We start from the raw sequence: 17715 nt of genomic DNA, 5'->3' as shown, positions 1-17715 counted from the left end.
ACTCCAGGCCCTCACCCTGCCGCACGCCCGCCGAGGGGCCACCGGGCGGACGGTGCCGTGGGCGGGCACTGAGGCTCCCGAGCCCGCCCTAGCCAGCCCCTTGGCGCCGGAGGCGGAGTCGGGCTACCCTGTGAGTGTAACAGGCGGGCTGAGGCAGCCGCCGCACTATGGGCAGAGCCATGGGGCTGGCTGGGCTGCTGCTGGGGCTCGTCGTGGTGCCCGCCGTGCTGGTGAGCACCAGCCTCCGCCACGGCGCCCCGCGGGCCGGGGCCGAGCCGGAGCCGTCCGACTGGGAGGTGGCGGCGGACGCCGTCCCCGAGGACTCGCTGTGGCCGCTGCCGCAGTGGGTCCGCACGTACCCTCGCCAGCTGCAGCTGGCGCCCGGCCGCTTCCAGCTGGTGCACGGCGCCGGCTCCTCGGCGGGCCCGGGCTGCGGGTTGCTGCAGGACGCCTTCCGCAGGTGAGCGGCGGTGGGGTTGGGAGGGCTGCAACGGCGGCCCGGGGACGGGAGCAGCCGCCTCAGGGCCCCGCCGGCGCCTGTGCTTCCCCGGCAGGTACTACGAGTACATGTTCGGGCATTCCCGGCGGCGGACGCGGAGCCGCAGGCCGCTGGCTGCCCGAGCGGAGCCCGAGTTGTTCCAGCTGCAGGTGGTGATCGAGGCGGGGGACCCTGGCTGTGACAGGCACCCGCAGCTCACCTCCAGCGAGGCCTGTGAGTACCCGCACGGCCGCTCATCGCGCTCCTCCTTCCCCGGCTTAGGTGGCACCGTTAGGAGCTTGTTTTCCTATCACGTGTCTGGTATAGAAGTCAGCAGGTTTTGGGGGTATTTTAAAGGAACTCGAAAGCAAGGGCTCTCGGAAGCGCTAAAAACCATTTCACAACAGTGGCGACCAGAAGATAATTCTTGCTCTTGATGCTGTGGGAAATCCCAGCCCACAGTGGATCACGAAGCTCGTCAAGTGTCACGCATGATTTTTGCAGTTCAGCTATCATACAGCTCATTTACCTGCTACTATCCTTTCTAGCAGCTAGCATTAGGAATCAGAGATACCATGCTGTGCAATACCCACTTATCTTTGGTGAGATCTGTGCACAGTCAGGCGATGATTCCTTTCAGTACAGCTTATTTATTGAGTGAAGGCTGTCACTGCTTGCCGTCTCCTTAGAAATGACTACATTTGAATTGAAGCTACTTACACTGAGATATGTACATGGTATTTCCTGTTTTTCCAGGAAAACCAGAAAGTGCTCGTTGAACTTGTTACTCATCTTGCAGTTCTATAAACCTACTTCCTTTATATCTGTAAATACAAGAAAGGATTTTAAAACATGTTTATATTGGATTCATTTTTCTATGCTTCTTTAGTTCTGTGACTGAAGTCCAGAGTGGAGAAGTATTCTAAATAAAGGACTAATCACCAGAGAATTTCCTTAACAGAAATAAGAATGAGCAATAGTATTGCTTTTTGTCTGGGCAGGCTAGCACAAAAATCAATATATTCAATTAATCTAGTTCTGTTTTGAAATAATCTTCTGTTGTTTGGTATCCAGGATACAGATCCTTAGAAAAAAGATCCTTTTAATCTTAAATCATACATGTGCAGCAGGATTAATTCCACCTGACTTGTAATAGAGTGTACTGATATTAAATTTACTAAATCCTTTTGAGACGTAAGCCAAAGAGTTCAGTTTTTATGTGATGCTTATAAAACTTTTCAATGCAAATGAAATACAGCAGCCAACATGCTAATGCTCTCATTGTTCTGCCAGTCAGGTTATTGTGCTGCTTGATTTTTATTTGAACTTTGAACTGGTTTTTGAACTTCAGATTTTAACCAAAGCTGATTCTTGTTTTCTGTCACGGAATCTGTCAGACCATGTGATTTTTAGGTTGCATTCTTTAGAACAGGCAGTTTTTTCCCTCTGCTCTAAGAAATAAGTTTCCTGTTACATGTAACATATTTTCTTCATGTAATAAGCTAAGCTTTCCAGACTTCAGTAAGTTTTAATTTTCTGGTTTTTGATGGGCTATCTTTTTAAGGGTACAAATTCTTAAAAAATGCTGTTATTGCTGATTTGCTGGTTTGGGTGGTCTGGCTCCTTAATAAAGATAGTATGGACAGTCAGTGACTATCCTGTAGCAAGACAATTGGATATGTAATCAAAGTACAGGTTACCTGTCCTCTTACCTGCTTGCGTAAAATGTTCCAAGTAGCTTATTGTAGAATTATCCATCCAAAGTTAATTTAAGGTATGATATCTGTTCAGAAAAAAAAACCCTGCTGTGTTGGAAATAAATCCTTAACAATTTATCACATTTTCCCTACAGTTTACCTGTGGAGATTGCAGTAATCTTCTAAGTTCTCTTTCTTACCCCAAACTTCCAATACGTGCAATCAGTGCTTAGGTTAATATGGAAACTTGAGGTACTTTTTTCATATTGCTGAATGGCTTTTCTCTGGTAGTTTAGATAAATGTTTGAACTGTGTAGATTATACACACCAACCATTCTTTCATACTGACACAGATCAAATAAATGATTGTACAGCAATTCAACCCTTTGATTTTTTTCTCTGCTGTTTCAGATGTGCAGTTATTACTTTGATGTTTGAATAATATAAATCTGTAGATTTCTAGATATAGTGTATTTTTATGCACATATATGTATGTGATTTTAAAAATTTATTTTAAATGTATTTGTTTGTTCTTTAATATTTACTGAATCGCCTTAAATTCAAAACCAAAATTAATTTAGGGTTGCTTTTTTTCACTAGTACTTCATAGTGTACTTCAGGACTCAAGGGAGGATTGTTACAGATTCCTTCAGATACCATTTTCATTTTACTTACTGTACTTCACCTCACTGCCCCTATACTGATGCTCAGGTCAAGACGGTGACCTGACATCCTTTTGGTGCATCAGGCACAGCATCACCAGCTGGGCAAGGGAGGGGATTGTGCGGCTCTGCTCTGCACTGGGGCGGCCTCACCTCGAGAAATAAACCGTAAACTACATAAAAGGAAAATAAAAGGAGAAGTAAACTTTTTGTGATTAGGTTTGGCTTAGCTACCCGACCCTTATCACATATGTCTTAAATGCAAAAATACAGTCTGTTATGTTTTAAATCAGGTGGGTTAAACTTTGCTGGAATTTTGGCTCATGTACAATATTTTAACATTACCATTACTAAGCACCTTACTTGTTTTATCTTCTTTCTGATTAGCTGTTGACTCTCTGAATAGTAGCTTGCTTTATATCAGGAAAACATAGATGAAAAATAATTGCATGCTATCACTTTTAAAAACAGGATTGATTGGAATTTAAAACACAAAGGGAGATGTGGCACTTGAAGAATCTTTTTAATGCCTTTTGGCATTGTCCTGTCAATTCATGGTTTCTTGAGGAGTAAGCTTTTTTTTCCTTTTCTTTAGATCATTTAACTGTAACTGAGCCTGTGGCTATACTGAAAGCTTATGAGGTATGGGGTGCTTTAAGAGGTAAGCTGATAATTTTCACATTGAGCTATTTGTTTAGGGCTTATACAAACTTCATGGCAGACCAAGAACCAGCTGACCACTTAGGCTTGCCCTCATTCAGTACCTCATTGGAAGTAAGCTTAGTCAAGCCAGAAGGATACTCAGATATGTATCAGTTAGACATTTGGTCCAGATGCTCAGCATCTCAGATCCAGTGGCACACTGTAAGTACATTCTTGCTGTGCCTGAAATCAGCCAGGCCAAGCAAAAAGCTGTCTAAACTACAGTGTGAACAGATTATTTTCTGACTGCACCTAATAACTGGACATGCTGAATGCATTGCAAAGAATAAAAATCCTGACATTTCAGCCTGCTGTTCTTACTGGAATGTTGACTCTGTATATTAGTTACCTATAAATCAACAGATTTTTCATGCTGAATTAGAAACTTCACCAGTTCCAGAAATTACAGGAATAGATGCATAACGAGACCAGAAATTCCTACCTCACTCTCAGTAATTGTATTACTATTTGGGGATTAATCTGCTACAGCTGAGCGGTAGCACAAGTATTTGGTATCTGTGCATAATGGAGAATTTGAATGGTTCTCTCCAGAGTTTTTTGAACAGTGGTGCTTAAGCAACTAAGGAAACTGTGCTAAAGAGAAAGAAACTCAGCTACAAGCATTCTTTCTAGCTATATGAATGCCTGTAAAAAATTATGGTACTGTTTGTAACTAAAACTTTAAGGGCAAGTATTGGTTTGTAATTGAGATCCCTTTCTTGGATATTTTTCCAGGCTTGGAAACCTTCAGCCAGTTGGTTTATGAAGATGACTATGGAAGCGTAAGTATAGCTGTTAACTACATCCACTGTCCTGGTAACTGGGTGCTTTTCTAGAAACAGCAGATCTACCAGTTTCGTTCAGCAGCATTTCAGTCTGTTACAGATTTCCAAGAATCATTTTCTGAAAAAAAAAAAGTATTTCCTGTTTGAAATTATGAATATTAAAATAAACATTAAATATTAAAATAAAATTCTAATTTTTAATTTTTTTTTCTCATAGTTTCTTGTCAATGAATCTGAAATCAATGACTTCCCAAGATTTGCTCATAGAGGAGTCTTATTAGACACTTCAAGGCATTATTTACCATTGAAATCTATTCTGACAAACCTGGTAAGTAGGCAGTTTTGTGTCATTAATAATGAAGGCTTTTTGTTGTTGTGTTTTGTCCCCTGAAGTAGGTAGGAACTGGAGCTGGTATGAAAGAAGAACCCATCTCTTCTGTATGATTTTAAAAAGACAGAGTGAACTTTGCTAAGCAAAGGTCTGAACGTAGACTGGAGAAGCATTGAGTGGACAGACACAATGAGTATTAAATCTGTAAAGGGGACTGGTGTTTGTGGTACCTCAAATTCTCTGTATTTTCTGTTGCCTAAACCAGCTTATGTATTATTTCTTGGAAGCATGTTTTGAGACATCTGACTGTCATCAATCAATGCAAGGGATACCTTGCAAATTCTGGCTTCAGCGCCAGTGATTTCAGGAAAACTCCAGTCTTTTGGAGCAGACTTTGGTAGTCCAGTAGCAGCCTTTGATAGTCCTTTCTTAGGCTACTAAGTGCAAGCCAGTAATTAAGTACTACAGAGCAAGGGAGAAAATTCAAAACCCTCACTGGAAGCTACTGAAAAATAGACGAACGAAAAAAAAACAAACAAAACTTTCTCCAAAAAGCTTAAATAAGCACATTAAGAATTAATGTGCTCCAACCTTGATGGAAGGGTGATGTATTTGTATAAATTAGCAGCCAAATCTTTGGGGGTTTCTGTTTTGCACTCCCCGTTTTTTTTTTTGTTGTTGTTGATGTCCTTGTAGGAGGGATTATTTAGTTACTTGAAGTGGAGGAATAGGCAGTTTCCTGTCTTGTCTCTGTCTTGCTTCTCCAAGGTGAAATAATATTCGAAATTTCCCCTCCATGTTGCAGAACTTTGCAAAACAGGTTTAAGATAAGCAGAAAGAGTGCACATAAAAACAGTCTTAATTTCTGAGGTCATCCTTGAACTATGCTCAGAACTTGTCCTTTGGGTATTTAACACTTGTATTCAACTTCAAGGTCAGTGCCTGTTCAGCAAGTAATGCTTGTGTAGTGTTACATTTGCAACAGAGGGTGCTTCAAAGTCTCAAGTAAATATTTGTGTCAGTATTTTTTGGTTTGTCTAAAAGAGATGTCCACAGAGACTTGAATTTCTAACTATTTTTGTGTTTCTGTAACTGCTGCTGTTCTGCTTTTTTTCCTTAAATTGCATGTCTGTCTCTAATACTATATCAGAGCTACATCTTATGCTCTTTTCATGGTTTTAAGAACAAGTATGCTTCTCCTCCCTCCTCTCTGCCTGCTTGAATCCGGAGTAATAAAAAGCATCAGTAATCTCTGACATGTGGTGATTAGATGCTTAGGGCAGCAATTCAAGTACATTTCTAGTTTGTGTTCAACTGCTGCACTGTATTTCCAGGAAGGGCATTGTCCTTGAGGAAGGAGTAGGTGAACTGAAGGTTCAGAGATGTAATTTTCTATGTAGAAGGATGGTATGTGTTAGAAATGCATGAAAACATGTGGCAATTAAAAATTCTGCAGTGTCATGAAACAGATGAGATAAATTTGGGGAATGTACAAAATATGAATCTTCTTTTGGATTTGGTGGGAGTTCCTGAAGAGATTTTATCACCTCTGTAAATACCCCTAGGTAAAAAAAGAATGGGGGGAATGGGTGGTGAAAACAATTGTATTGTGGCAAGGGCTTGGGAGCAGCTGTGTTGCAATCAGTCATGAATGATGTAAACACTTAATTTGGTCTGCTCACAGCACACACTTGTAGTCATTAACGAGCCAGCATAACCCAAGGTATGTATGTAACTGTCCAACTGGAGTCGTAATTCTAAAATATGTGTGTTAACATTGATCTTGATTATCTTCAAGATCAAAAAAAGGGAAGTACTGACACTGTTATGAATGAAAGCATAAAAGAAACACTGTCTTTTGCAGGGAAAATGCATAGTTTATTTTGCATGCATTTGAAATGGATTCTGCAGAAGTCACTAGCAAGAAGGGATGTACTATGTAGTAGGAAACTCTCATGCTGTTCTGTTTTCAAGTCCAAGGTGTTTCGTTAGAAAAGTATAAGCTTTTCTGTAAGCTGAAATAGGTGATGGTGCATAGAGAATTACCCACAGAACCATCTGAGTTGAAAGGGACCCAGAAGGATCATCAAGTCCATCTGTTAAGTGAATGGCCCATATGGGGGTCAAACCTCCAACCTTGGTGTTAGCATCACCATGCTGTAGCCACCTGTGCTAATCTCAGGGTATGTGTTCTGAAGTGGAAGAAATTCGTAAGTGTTCATAGCAGTTCATACTACACGGGCTGGTAGAATGGGGGTCAGATCAAGAGCTTGTTAACAGCAGTGGTGACAACAGATTGCAGGGGGATGGAGCAGTAGAGGTGTGTGCTTCTAGGATTTAGTGAAACGTAGAAAGGTTTTTTGGTTTGTTGGTGGGGGAATTGGGTGAGTTTTGGTTGGTTTTTTGGGTGGTTTGGTTTGTTAGAGGTTTTATTCTTTTTTAGGTGTTGCTCTAGGCATCCGGGATATGCTGGGACAAGACCACTTTTTTGCATAGGTTTTCTATGAGAATGAAGTGTTTAACTAAACTCTATTGCATTATTTGTTACAGGATGCCATGGCTTTTAATAAGTTCAATGTTCTCCACTGGCATATAGTAGATGATCAGTCCTTCCCTTACCAGAGCATTTATTTCCCTGAATTAAGTGACAAGGTGAGTAAACACCATTTGAGCAGGGTGGAAGGGCAGAAATCTGGCACATACTTCATGAAAATAAAATGCAGGGTTTACCAGTGCTTGAGTATATCTGATTTGGCTTATTGTAAAACAGTACAATGGGACCAGTAACCAGCAAGTCCACATTTAGGATCCTACCTGAGTGTCTGTGTGGACCATTTTTTAGTCTTCCCTGGTGGATACATGGTAAATGATCTTCTTAACTCTTCTATGCAAATTTTCTGCATGATCTTCAGTGTTTGCAGGCCTTCAAACACTAATGGTGTGCAAATAAGTAGTGAACCCTGCTTGGATTTCTGTTGATGGGATTCTTTAACTGGTTGACTTCTGCCACTCAAACAAATGTAGGAGATTTTCCTGCCAGCTCTTGGTCTGGAACCATTACAATAGTACTTCTGTCCTGTCTGATACCTAGTTAGCTTTACAAAACACAACATGTCTGTAAGAGGTCCAAAAGTGCAAGGTTGTTTCCTAGAAAAAATACAGTACAATGTGTCTTATTTCTAGATGCGTAGTAGGCTTTGTTACATTAGTGAGAGCCATCATGAGGTTCTTGCTCAGTCACGGTACAGTAGGAGCCAAATCAAACGTAGTTAAGTAGTTAAGAATAGTTAAGTAGACTAAGCCTAAGTACAAGATTTGTGATTCTGTTTTAAAGTGCTTGCTAGAATCTGACACTCATGAAAATTATGTTGGCAGTGCTTGAGCAGATGCTATGAAGAATTTTATAATTCAAAAATTTTATATGTTGCATAGTGCAGTCAGATTATTTTGTCCAGTAAAGGCTATGGAATTCTGTCGTATTTCCCATTGACAGCTAGAGAGAGGGAGATGGCCTGTGTCTGAACAAGCTTCTCTTTGAAAGGCTTGTTTACTGTTTCCTTTTTTTGAGTAACTCAGCTGTGGAAACCATTTCCAGATAAACAGAAGCTTAAGGTGCTATTAATCATGAAGAGTCACGATGTATTCTTATGTAGTTTGGCTCTTTGGCAAGCATCTGTTTCACCAAACTGTAATAATCAGGGTCATTGTCACATTTGTTGGCTGTGTAGGAGTGGAATTACACTCAAATTTAGTGTCACAAAACAAACATGTCCTGATGCTAAATTGGTCACTATCAAAACTGAGAAGCAGAGATGTTGGAAGTTCTTTCTGACTTGGCAGAATTTTTCCATTAGTCATGTATGTTATGTAGCAAGGGCCCAATGTTTCAGAGCTAATGGGGAACAACAACTTGCCTCTATACTATAGAATTGAAAAGTGTATCTTTCAAAATTCTGAAAGAATAGAAACAACGTTTTCTGTGTTCTTCAGTAACAGTGAGCTAAGGAGGAAAGGAAGGTCTCGTCAGGGAGGTCTGTCTCAGTGTTGTGAGTTTGTTGGTTTGGTGGGTTTTTTTCTCTCCACAAGTTAACTGAAAAGTTCTGTCTGTGCAGTTGATAAACCAGAGCCAACCTTTTAAACTGCTCTCCAGTCTAAGTTAAAATATTTCCATCCAAATTTTGTGATCTGCTGCTATATTGTGTTGCAAACTGTCTCTAAATGTGAATATTTTACAGGGGGCATACTCCTCTAATCTCATCTATACTCCTACTGACGTCCATCTGGTGATTGAGTATGCTCGGTTAAGAGGCATCAGAGTTATCCCAGAGTTTGATACCCCAGGACACACGCAGTCTTGGGGAAAAGGTATGCCCAAGAAAGTAGTAATTGTTAAGAGATTGCGGTGAGTAGTAGCGCAAAATGAATTTTTTCAGAAGTAACCAATAAAGTGCTTTGGAAGGCCCTTGATAAGGAAGAGGCACTAAGTAATGTCATGACCTTTACAGGTTAGAGGAAGTAAGATTAATGAAGAAAGTTGACATGTTCTGTGCTAGATGTGTGTGCAAGGGTACAGATATATTCTGCCTTACACTTTGTTGTTGGTACCCCATCACTCAGAGCTTTTGAGTTTAGAATAATAAGGCAGTGTCTAGAAATAAGGAGTTGCTTGCTCTGGAGTTGCTTTGGGAAGGTTCTTTGGAAGTGACTGATGTTTCTTTCTGTTGGTGAAGTGGTAATCTGCCAGTGTATAAAGCACAGTGAACTTGGATGCTTCTTCACTGACTTATCTTCTGGGTCTCAGAGTAATACTTCTCTTGATAGAGAATGCTGGTATTTACTTGCACTCAAGGATCAGGAAACCGTGTGCTTTAATACCACGTGCGCTGAATGCAATGTCACTGCAATTTACGTAAGATGACTTTGGCCAAAAGTAAAGATTTTTCTAGTGTTTCATAGCTTTAGCTTTAGCCATGGAATGAGTCTCGTAGTCATCCTGTGGGGATGTGGTCATAATGTTGGAAGATGTTTCAGGCTCTTTTCTCACTATTTAAAATGAGGAAGAAGGGAACCAAGCAAAACCTAAATTTGCTAAACACTCCTTTGGAATCTTCATCTGAAGCGGTCTTCACTCTTACAGAGGTCTGTTAAAACCATTGGCTTGCCTGGTGATATGTGAGGTGGTCTACATTCACTCAAAGAGCAACTTGATCTCCCTTTCCTAAAATCAGTTGTTCTCAATAGCTTCCTGCGTAGCTTTTTTTAATGCGATGCACAGAAGCCAGTTCTGGCTTTGCTTATGAACTTGGGCAGCTATGCTTTCTTTGCATTCAAATTGAAGATACTAGATAGAAGTCTTAAGGTTTGTGAGTTGAGTAGTAGAAGCAGTCTAGCACTAAGGTCTGTTTGGGGGAGATGTGCTCAGAGTAGGAAACACACAGCCAGGAAGGTGCTGCTGCTGCAACTACAGTGTACACCAAATAAACTAACTTTTTCCTGTTTAGTTTTCCTGGCTTATGTTGCTTCAGATATCTTGACTTGAGAACCACTGCATAGTTTTGATCTCTGTTTAGCCTTCATTTTTTGTGTAAAGGTACATTCTTTGCAGAGTGAGATAGGACATCTACCTTGAGCTATGTACCTGACAGCTACTTACATGTTAAAAAAGCAGAGTAATAGAAAAGAGGAGTCTGAAGCACACTCATTACGTTCAGCTTCCTTCTAATTGGCTTCCTTCTGATATTCATTAAAGCTTTTTTTGTTTTGTTCAAGTAGTTATCCAAGTTATGTTTTCCAGGTATTGTGACATGCTACGTGTATTAGTGTGTGTTAAATCACAAATCTGAAATTAAGAGTCCCGATTGCCAGTTAGACCCTTCAGCATTTTACAAGTTGTCTTATTTCATCCTGCCTCTATTTGATTATACTTAAGATAGGTGAGCACTTAGGTCATGTTTACCTTTTTAATATGGATAACTGCTTTTTCCTGCTAGCAAAGTTAGCATAGCAACATGAAACTGAATATCATCTATTAATTGTTTTTCTTAGGTCAAAAAGATCTTCTCACTCCTTGCTACAATGGAGAACAGCCAACTGGGTCCTTTGGACCTGTAAATCCCGTTTGGAATACAACTTACGACTTCATGACTAAGTTCTTCAAAGAGATCAGCAGTGTATTTCCAGATGAATTCATTCATTTGGGAGGAGATGAAGTGGACTTCAGTTGTTGGTATGGTGACAATTCAAAGAACAAATATCTAGTGCCTCCTAAACCTGTCCACCTCCATCAATTACAGAACTCAGTTGCATGGGACAGTTTTCACTGCATAGACAAAAGATCTCCACTCCTACCTCTGTAACTATTTACAGGTAGATCATTTGCGATCCTCCACAAGCAACTGATGTGCAGAATTTTGCTTTGACTCATAGTTTCATAAATATTCTAAAGGATTTCTTTATGAAAATTACCCTGGCAGGAAAAAGAACTAGTATGTTAGAAAAATACTAGGTAAGAAAATTAATATTTAAATGCTTTGTGTTAAAGTAGATCTTACATTGAGTTCTGCCCTCCAGAAAATCTGCTAACAGTAAGAATTACCAAACAGATTCATGTGTGTTTGTATTAGAGGTACAGCATGTATTAATAGTGTTCTTAATTCAGTTGTGGATTTTGAATATTTTGGAGTCTCTCTGCTGGAGAGACTAACTAATAATAAAGAATTTGGAGCATTTTGATGAGTATTCAAATTGATATAGTTAGTATTTCTGCATTCTCTTTAAAGATAAAATCCAAACACTCGGGACATTATTTAATTTTTATAGAGAAGGAAAACTTCTGGCAAATGCTTAACACAAATGTGTTGGTTTGTTTTTATGGTGGAAACACAAAATTGTTGAGTTCTCAGACTGCTGACAACCTTAGCACAAAGTGGCTGAGATGCCAAGAACCCCAGAGCTCTTAAAGAGTTTGGGGCAGCCTGCCAGAGACCACTTCAGAACAGGGACTCCAGCAGTTTTACCAGAGAATTAAGTCTATTGGCTTTATTTCAAATCAGGATGAAACTGTTTAAAAATACCTAAATCATGTTAACTTGCTGCTTCTGCTCTGCTGTGCATTCCAGGTTGTGGCATGCCTAAGGTATCAGCCAGTGTGCTGTGCATAGGTAGAAATGGTTGGGAAATCTGGTTTAAAATGTAACAAAAATAATACTTTTTTTTTTTTTTTAAACTTGTTTTCTTGTTGCGATTTAAGGAAATCTAACCCTGAAGTGAAAAAGTTCATGAAGAAGCAAGGTTTTGGCACTGACTATGCTAAGCTGGAATCTTACTATGTTCAAAAGTATGTTGTTTTTTTAATTCTTGCTCAGTTTTTCACAGTCATTATTTGAGGGTGGTGTTGAGGTGCAGATACGGAAACTGATTTAGTATCTATATTATTTTGAAAAATTGCCACATATTTGGGACTATCCACTTTATTTTCAAACACCAGGTCTGAAGTTCATAGCTTTAAAACGAGGGACACAGCACAGATATGTAGGCTGGTTTTACACACACTGTGAACGTATGGGGTATCTTAAACTACGGATCTGCAGTAGTGTCAGCACACACAGTGGGGAGGAAGTTTCTGCAGACATTTCTTTCTCTCCTTAAATAACACAGATTTAGTCACCCTGTATGAGTTGCTGGTAGTTCTGAGCATCAGTTTGCGTAAATGCATGTGCACATTGTTCTCTGTGGTAGAACATGCTCTGCAAGACAGAGCACTGAAGGCCAAAACCAGAACAACCTGCTTTTTCATGGTCTCCCATGCAGTGGTGGGAAAGGCCTGAGGTGCCTTGGGGTAGAAAATGTTGCTAATTTGAGTGCTTGTACTTATCTCATTGAAGTTCACAAAACTGATCTTATTTCTAAATTCTAGCATTGTGGACATTGTTTCTTCCTACAACAAAGGACAAATGGTCTGGCAAGAAGTGTTTGATCACAAAGCGCAGGTAAGATGGGAAGATTAGTAAGGTACTCTTGCGTAACAGCGCAATATTGCGTGAGGCTTCCTAAGTAGACTATTAAATAGGTCTGGCTTTGTCTCTTAAGAGTTAAAGCAAGTCTGTTGACATTAGCAAGTCTCCCCAGCTGTTGGAGCCTCCCTTGAAATTATCATTTGTTGAATATGTAATAGGAGAAACAGGAACACCAGCATTGAAGTGCATTTTAAAGGTGAACATAACCCGGTTATATATTAACCTGGTTAATATAACATGCTTTAAAATGTCAGAATAAAGGGTAGAGAAGTTTCTATGGGTTTTCTTTCTTTTTTTTTATCACTTAAGTGTGTGTCTGGTCCAGTAAGACCAAATGCTCAGTTTTTTAAAGAGCTGGTCAGATACACAGTGCATGTAGGAATCCCCTTAGAGCATTAACTGTCTATAGTATAACCTAGGCTTCTCTCTAGTATGAGTTGTGTTTAAAACCAGCAAAGAGCTAATCAGCTTTAGACTTTGGGGTAGGAGGGATGACAAAAGGTAGTTTCTAAAACATTCCTCTTCAAAACAAAATAGAGAGTTTTGAAATTCATGATCCTTTTCCTTGATAACAGCAATTAGGATTGCCATTAATGTTTTTGTGTTAAGTTGGTTAGTTAGTTGTTTTGTCTTTTCCTCTTTTAGCTGAAACCAGACACTGTAGTTCAAGTGTGGATGGCAAATAACTATGCTCATGAACTGAGCAGTGTCACTGGAGCTGGGTTCACCACTATCCTGTCAGCACCCTGGTACTTAGACTACATTAGTTATGGGCAAGACTGGAAGAAATACTACAGTGTTGAACCACTTAACTTCCCTGGTTTGTTACTTTTTTTATACACATGTTCTGTGCATGAAACTCCTTGGTTTATAGTACAATGTACATGGAAAGAATAGGGCTCTTTAGAGTGGCCATTCCATCACTGTGATTATAGCATAATCAAAGGAATTATGGTCAGCTAGAACTCTGGAAAACTCTTAAATTAAAAAAAAGAAACTTTGTACTTCTCACAGGGAAAGGTGTAACCTTCCTCAAGCATCTAGTACTGGTGTTTGCAAAAGAGAGAATGCTGGGCTAGGTGGGCAGATGATTTAGGAACAGAGTTGTGCAAAATGGCTGTTGGTAGACAGATACTGAATTTGTTATCAACCTTCTTGAGTGCTAAGCTATTCTAGAAAAAGACGTTCTCTCCCTGTGTCTAAAGTTGATACAAACATCTTATGCTTTCAATGGGGCTTTCATTTTGTGCAAGGGACCTCTCAGAGCTCATTAAGAACACCTAACTAATTTTTTCAAGGAATGTTCTGCATGTGATAGAATGAACAGTTTCCATCAGGACTTAAATCTCTAGGAATGTCAAAAAGCTGAGGAATGTCTTCAGAGCATAAAAGGTAAAATCCTTTCCGACAGAGCAGAGAAGTGGCTTCTCTGGGCAAATGGCTTGTAATTCTCACATTCAGTAACAAGACTAACAAAATGTTCAATTAGTGGTCAGGATAGGTATTTTATATGAAAACAACTGAACATCAGTCCTATCTTAATTGTTGATTATGTACATCTTCTGGACAGAGCGAAATTCTGACTTTCTGCTTTAAATTCAGGAACTGAAAAACAGAAGAAACTTGTAATAGGTGGAGAAGCCTGCCTGTGGGGGGAATTTGTAGATGCAACTAACCTGACACCAAGATTATGGTATGAACTGCTTTATCATTAGATTTTAGAAAGCCAGCTACAAGAAGTATTAATTAATCCAGCAGGACTGGATGATAATGGTAACAGTGCTCCGTGCTGAGCCTTAGCAGCTATGAAAATTAATGCTTCTGGGTATTAAAAGTACTATATTAGACCTGGTATTAAAAAAATGTATCTATTCTTGGTTAAAGATGATACCTACTCTAAAACTGAGTATACCTTTACAGGCCTCGAGCAAGTGCTGTTGGGGAAAGACTATGGAGCAGCAGCAATGTGACCAACTTGCAGGATGCCTACAAAAGGCTGACTAATCATCGATGCCGCATGCTCCGGTAAGATTTAGTAGCTACAGTGTATTTTGGTTCTCAAGTTTTATAACCACTGGAATAAAGGTACAGGCATGAACTGCTGGCCTGGAAATAGGGAAGAGAGCTAGCAGTTTAACCTGACTGAAAATGCAATCGCATATAGTTTTGTATCCACAGAAGAGGAAGACAGATACATTAAGAAAGGAGCTCTGGACAGTTTGGCAACTCAAATTTTCAGAACTCACTTTTTTCAGTGAAATACTAGGACTCATGTGTTTCTCTTTCCTATGAAGGAAAAATAAATACCATGATTGACTTATTTCAGACAAAAATTATATTAAAGGGTATGTGGGAGGAGTACACTGGCAGAAGGAAAAACAGACTTCTCAAAAAAAAAAAAGGTGGTGTTATTTATTTATTATTAATAATAATTAAAGACCTGCAGCAGGTAATCAAGTGGAGCTGTTTGCATGAGAGTTGAGCTTGGGCAAGCTATTCTTTCGTATTGCTTTACTCTAGGGGCTGAAAGGAGTGGATAAGCAGTCCATGACAAATTTTAATTCATTTATGAACTGACTTTGTTTACGGTAGTCCTAACACATTCTTTTCCCAGTTCTTTCCTAAAAAGTACCTACACAAGTTACTGGTTATTCATTGCTAGTGTTGTCTTTGTACATTCAAAGTTGTAGATACGAGTGATTTCTAGGAATTAAGTCTAAGTTTGACTTCACTTCAAAAGTATACAGTCAGAGAGCTGACTAGTTGAACTGCAGCAAGTGTGAAACATACCATTTTGTTTCTCTACAGAAGTTTATGACAAGTCATTGAAAATCTCAGCTCTGTGTGGTAGTAGGTCAAGGTAGATACAAATCAGTGTTTTTAAAAACAGGATACAACAGCAGTTATAGTCAGCACTTAAAACTCAAGCTCTCTGCTCATGTTCCTGAAGATGTCTTAGCATGACTATCTGTAGGAATCACTTACATTTAGTTTAGAATATACCATATATGTTTAGCTTACAGTCACTCTTTAATCAAGAGTGACTGAAGGACTTTTAAGTTTTGACTTGATTGGGTTATTTCAAGCTGGCTTAAAATAATGATGTAGGAAAATAGCTGTATGTAAGTTGTGTTATCTCCCTCAGTCATGAGAAAAATAGATACATGAAGAGAGAGCTGACAAATACATATTAAAAATAATTTTAAAGGGCTTTAAAAACTTCTGTCCTATTACTTAGTGGGATGGTGCATCTCTTGGGGGGCTCAGGTACAACTGAACAGTGAAGTGTACAGTAGCTGTACCACTAGCATTAGGGTTTTACAGTGAACTAAGCCAAGATGTTCTGGACCTGTTTAACTCCACTGCTGCATCTGCATCTTCTTCCTTAACACTTGTATTGCTGTGCAGGGAGCTGGTCCAGATGACAGCAGCTGCTCTGGTAGTGCTGGCATTAGTGATGCAGAATGCAGGGGCTACTCCCTGTACTTGTTGCACATACTTAGCATCAGAAAGAAGCCTAAGGAAAAACTGTTTTGCTGGCTTAAGATGAACAATTCCTGTTAGAAACTAACTACCTCAATAAAAAGATATGTTGTCCTGAAAATGAATCTTTTTATACAGGCTTTGAACCAGAAAAACACTAGAGAAACCATTCCCTTTCCATTGATGAAATGAACATTCCATGGACCTGCAGTTGTTGCCTTTCATGTATATGGGGCTTCCTCAAAGACCTGACTTAGTATCAGGCTGTTGCAGTCTTAGCATGTACGCAAGGACTGTTCCTACTAACGTTTTTATTCATCGTGTATACACAGACTGTGGCAGTTATAGCAGGACAAGGGGCCTTTCCAAGAGAATAAACAGCTCTGGGTTGCTACGCAGCTGGTTACCAGGGAGCAAGGGAATGGGTAGGTAGCACATTGTAACAGCTAGATCCTGGTCACTAGAAGAACAGTAACTGCCAATTTAAGATCAAGGCCACTGCTCTTGAAATATTACAGTGAACACAGTAGGTACTATTCAGATGTAAACTTAGCTTTCTCTAGGACACAGCAGGCCAGATTGCAGAGAAAGGGTGATGGGAGGAAGGAAACAAGAAGATGGGCATATATTCTAGAGCCCTAGATACCAACCCTTTTCTTAATTAAGAGTACGTTTTGCTTAGGGGCAGCAATCATTCAGCTGAGCTATTTCATTATTCAGTTTCTTCCACTGCACCACTTTTAAACATTAGTAGCACTATTATCTAGTTCTTAAACATTTAAGAAGTAGAATTTTGTTTTCAGCTACTTTAACTCTGAAACATGTTTTTATACTCTCTTACTGCACCATCATAAGCCACAGGTGTTGGTTTGTTTTTAAAGCCACATGAGAACATAATCATTTATGATAGTGTAAGCTGAAAGAAACCCTGACTCCCCCCAAAAATAATGAAAATTATGGAATTAGAGCTGCATATTAAGGAAGCATTGAGGCTGGGAGAGGGGAGAATATGCAAATATTAGTTGATTCACATTTGCCTTCATTATGACTTCTTTTCAATAAAAGCAATAGATTTTGCAGAACATCAAAGAACTAGCCCCTGAATTTAAGTTTTCAACTTGTTTGCTAATAGTTTGGTGCCTCTTGATTGAAACAGAGGCTCAATCCAAAGTACAATCAAAAGTACAATAGGGCCCTTTTTCACTCCTTAAATAGGCCATATGTTCTTTCTTGGAAGTAGTTTTGTTTATATAATTACTAAAATAGATTGCCAGTATCTCTCTTCCTGCCTACACAAGCAGCCAGTTTTTCGATTGCAGTCATACCCATTCTGCTTTATTTTAACAGCCGTGGCATAGCGGCCGAACCGGTGTTTGTTGGATACTGCGCCCATGAAGGTAGAGCGCTGTAACTGCTGCAAAGACTTCTTGTCAACAGCCTGAAGTGCCTCTGGGGGATAACTATATACATGCAGTTTTGTATCTGAATCATGACTTAAAATTTTCACTTTTAAAATAAAATTATTTGACAGCCTTGGTGGAGTAAAAATGATCATTTTTAAC

The 17715-nt window shown here is 39.6% G+C and overlaps 1 protein-coding gene across 1 annotated transcript; it reads left to right on the top strand.

Annotated features, from left to right (window-relative positions):
- Positions 1–167: 167 nt before the first annotated feature.
- HEXB (hexosaminidase subunit beta) lies at positions 168–17634 on the top strand (the record flags this gene model as incomplete). Its single annotated transcript, XM_082302030.1, has 14 exons — positions 168–460; positions 555–712; positions 3433–3498; positions 4275–4321; positions 4542–4652; positions 7206–7307; positions 8891–9020; positions 10701–10881; positions 11905–11991; positions 12571–12643; positions 13316–13490; positions 14273–14363; positions 14591–14695; positions 17501–17634. 14 exons carry the CDS (start codon positions 168–170, stop codon positions 17562–17564), a joined length of 1683 nt encoding a protein of 560 aa, XP_082158156.1. The 3' UTR covers positions 17565–17634.
- Between the last annotated feature and the right edge of the window lie 81 nt (positions 17635–17715).

This window comes from Coloeus monedula, assembly GCF_965178545.1.
Source record: "Coloeus monedula genome assembly, chromosome: Z".
Lineage (NCBI taxonomy): Eukaryota > Metazoa > Chordata > Aves > Passeriformes > Corvidae > Coloeus > Coloeus monedula.
The sequence above is the reverse complement of the archived record's forward strand: the minus strand, read 5'-3'. Positions and strand labels throughout refer to the sequence as shown.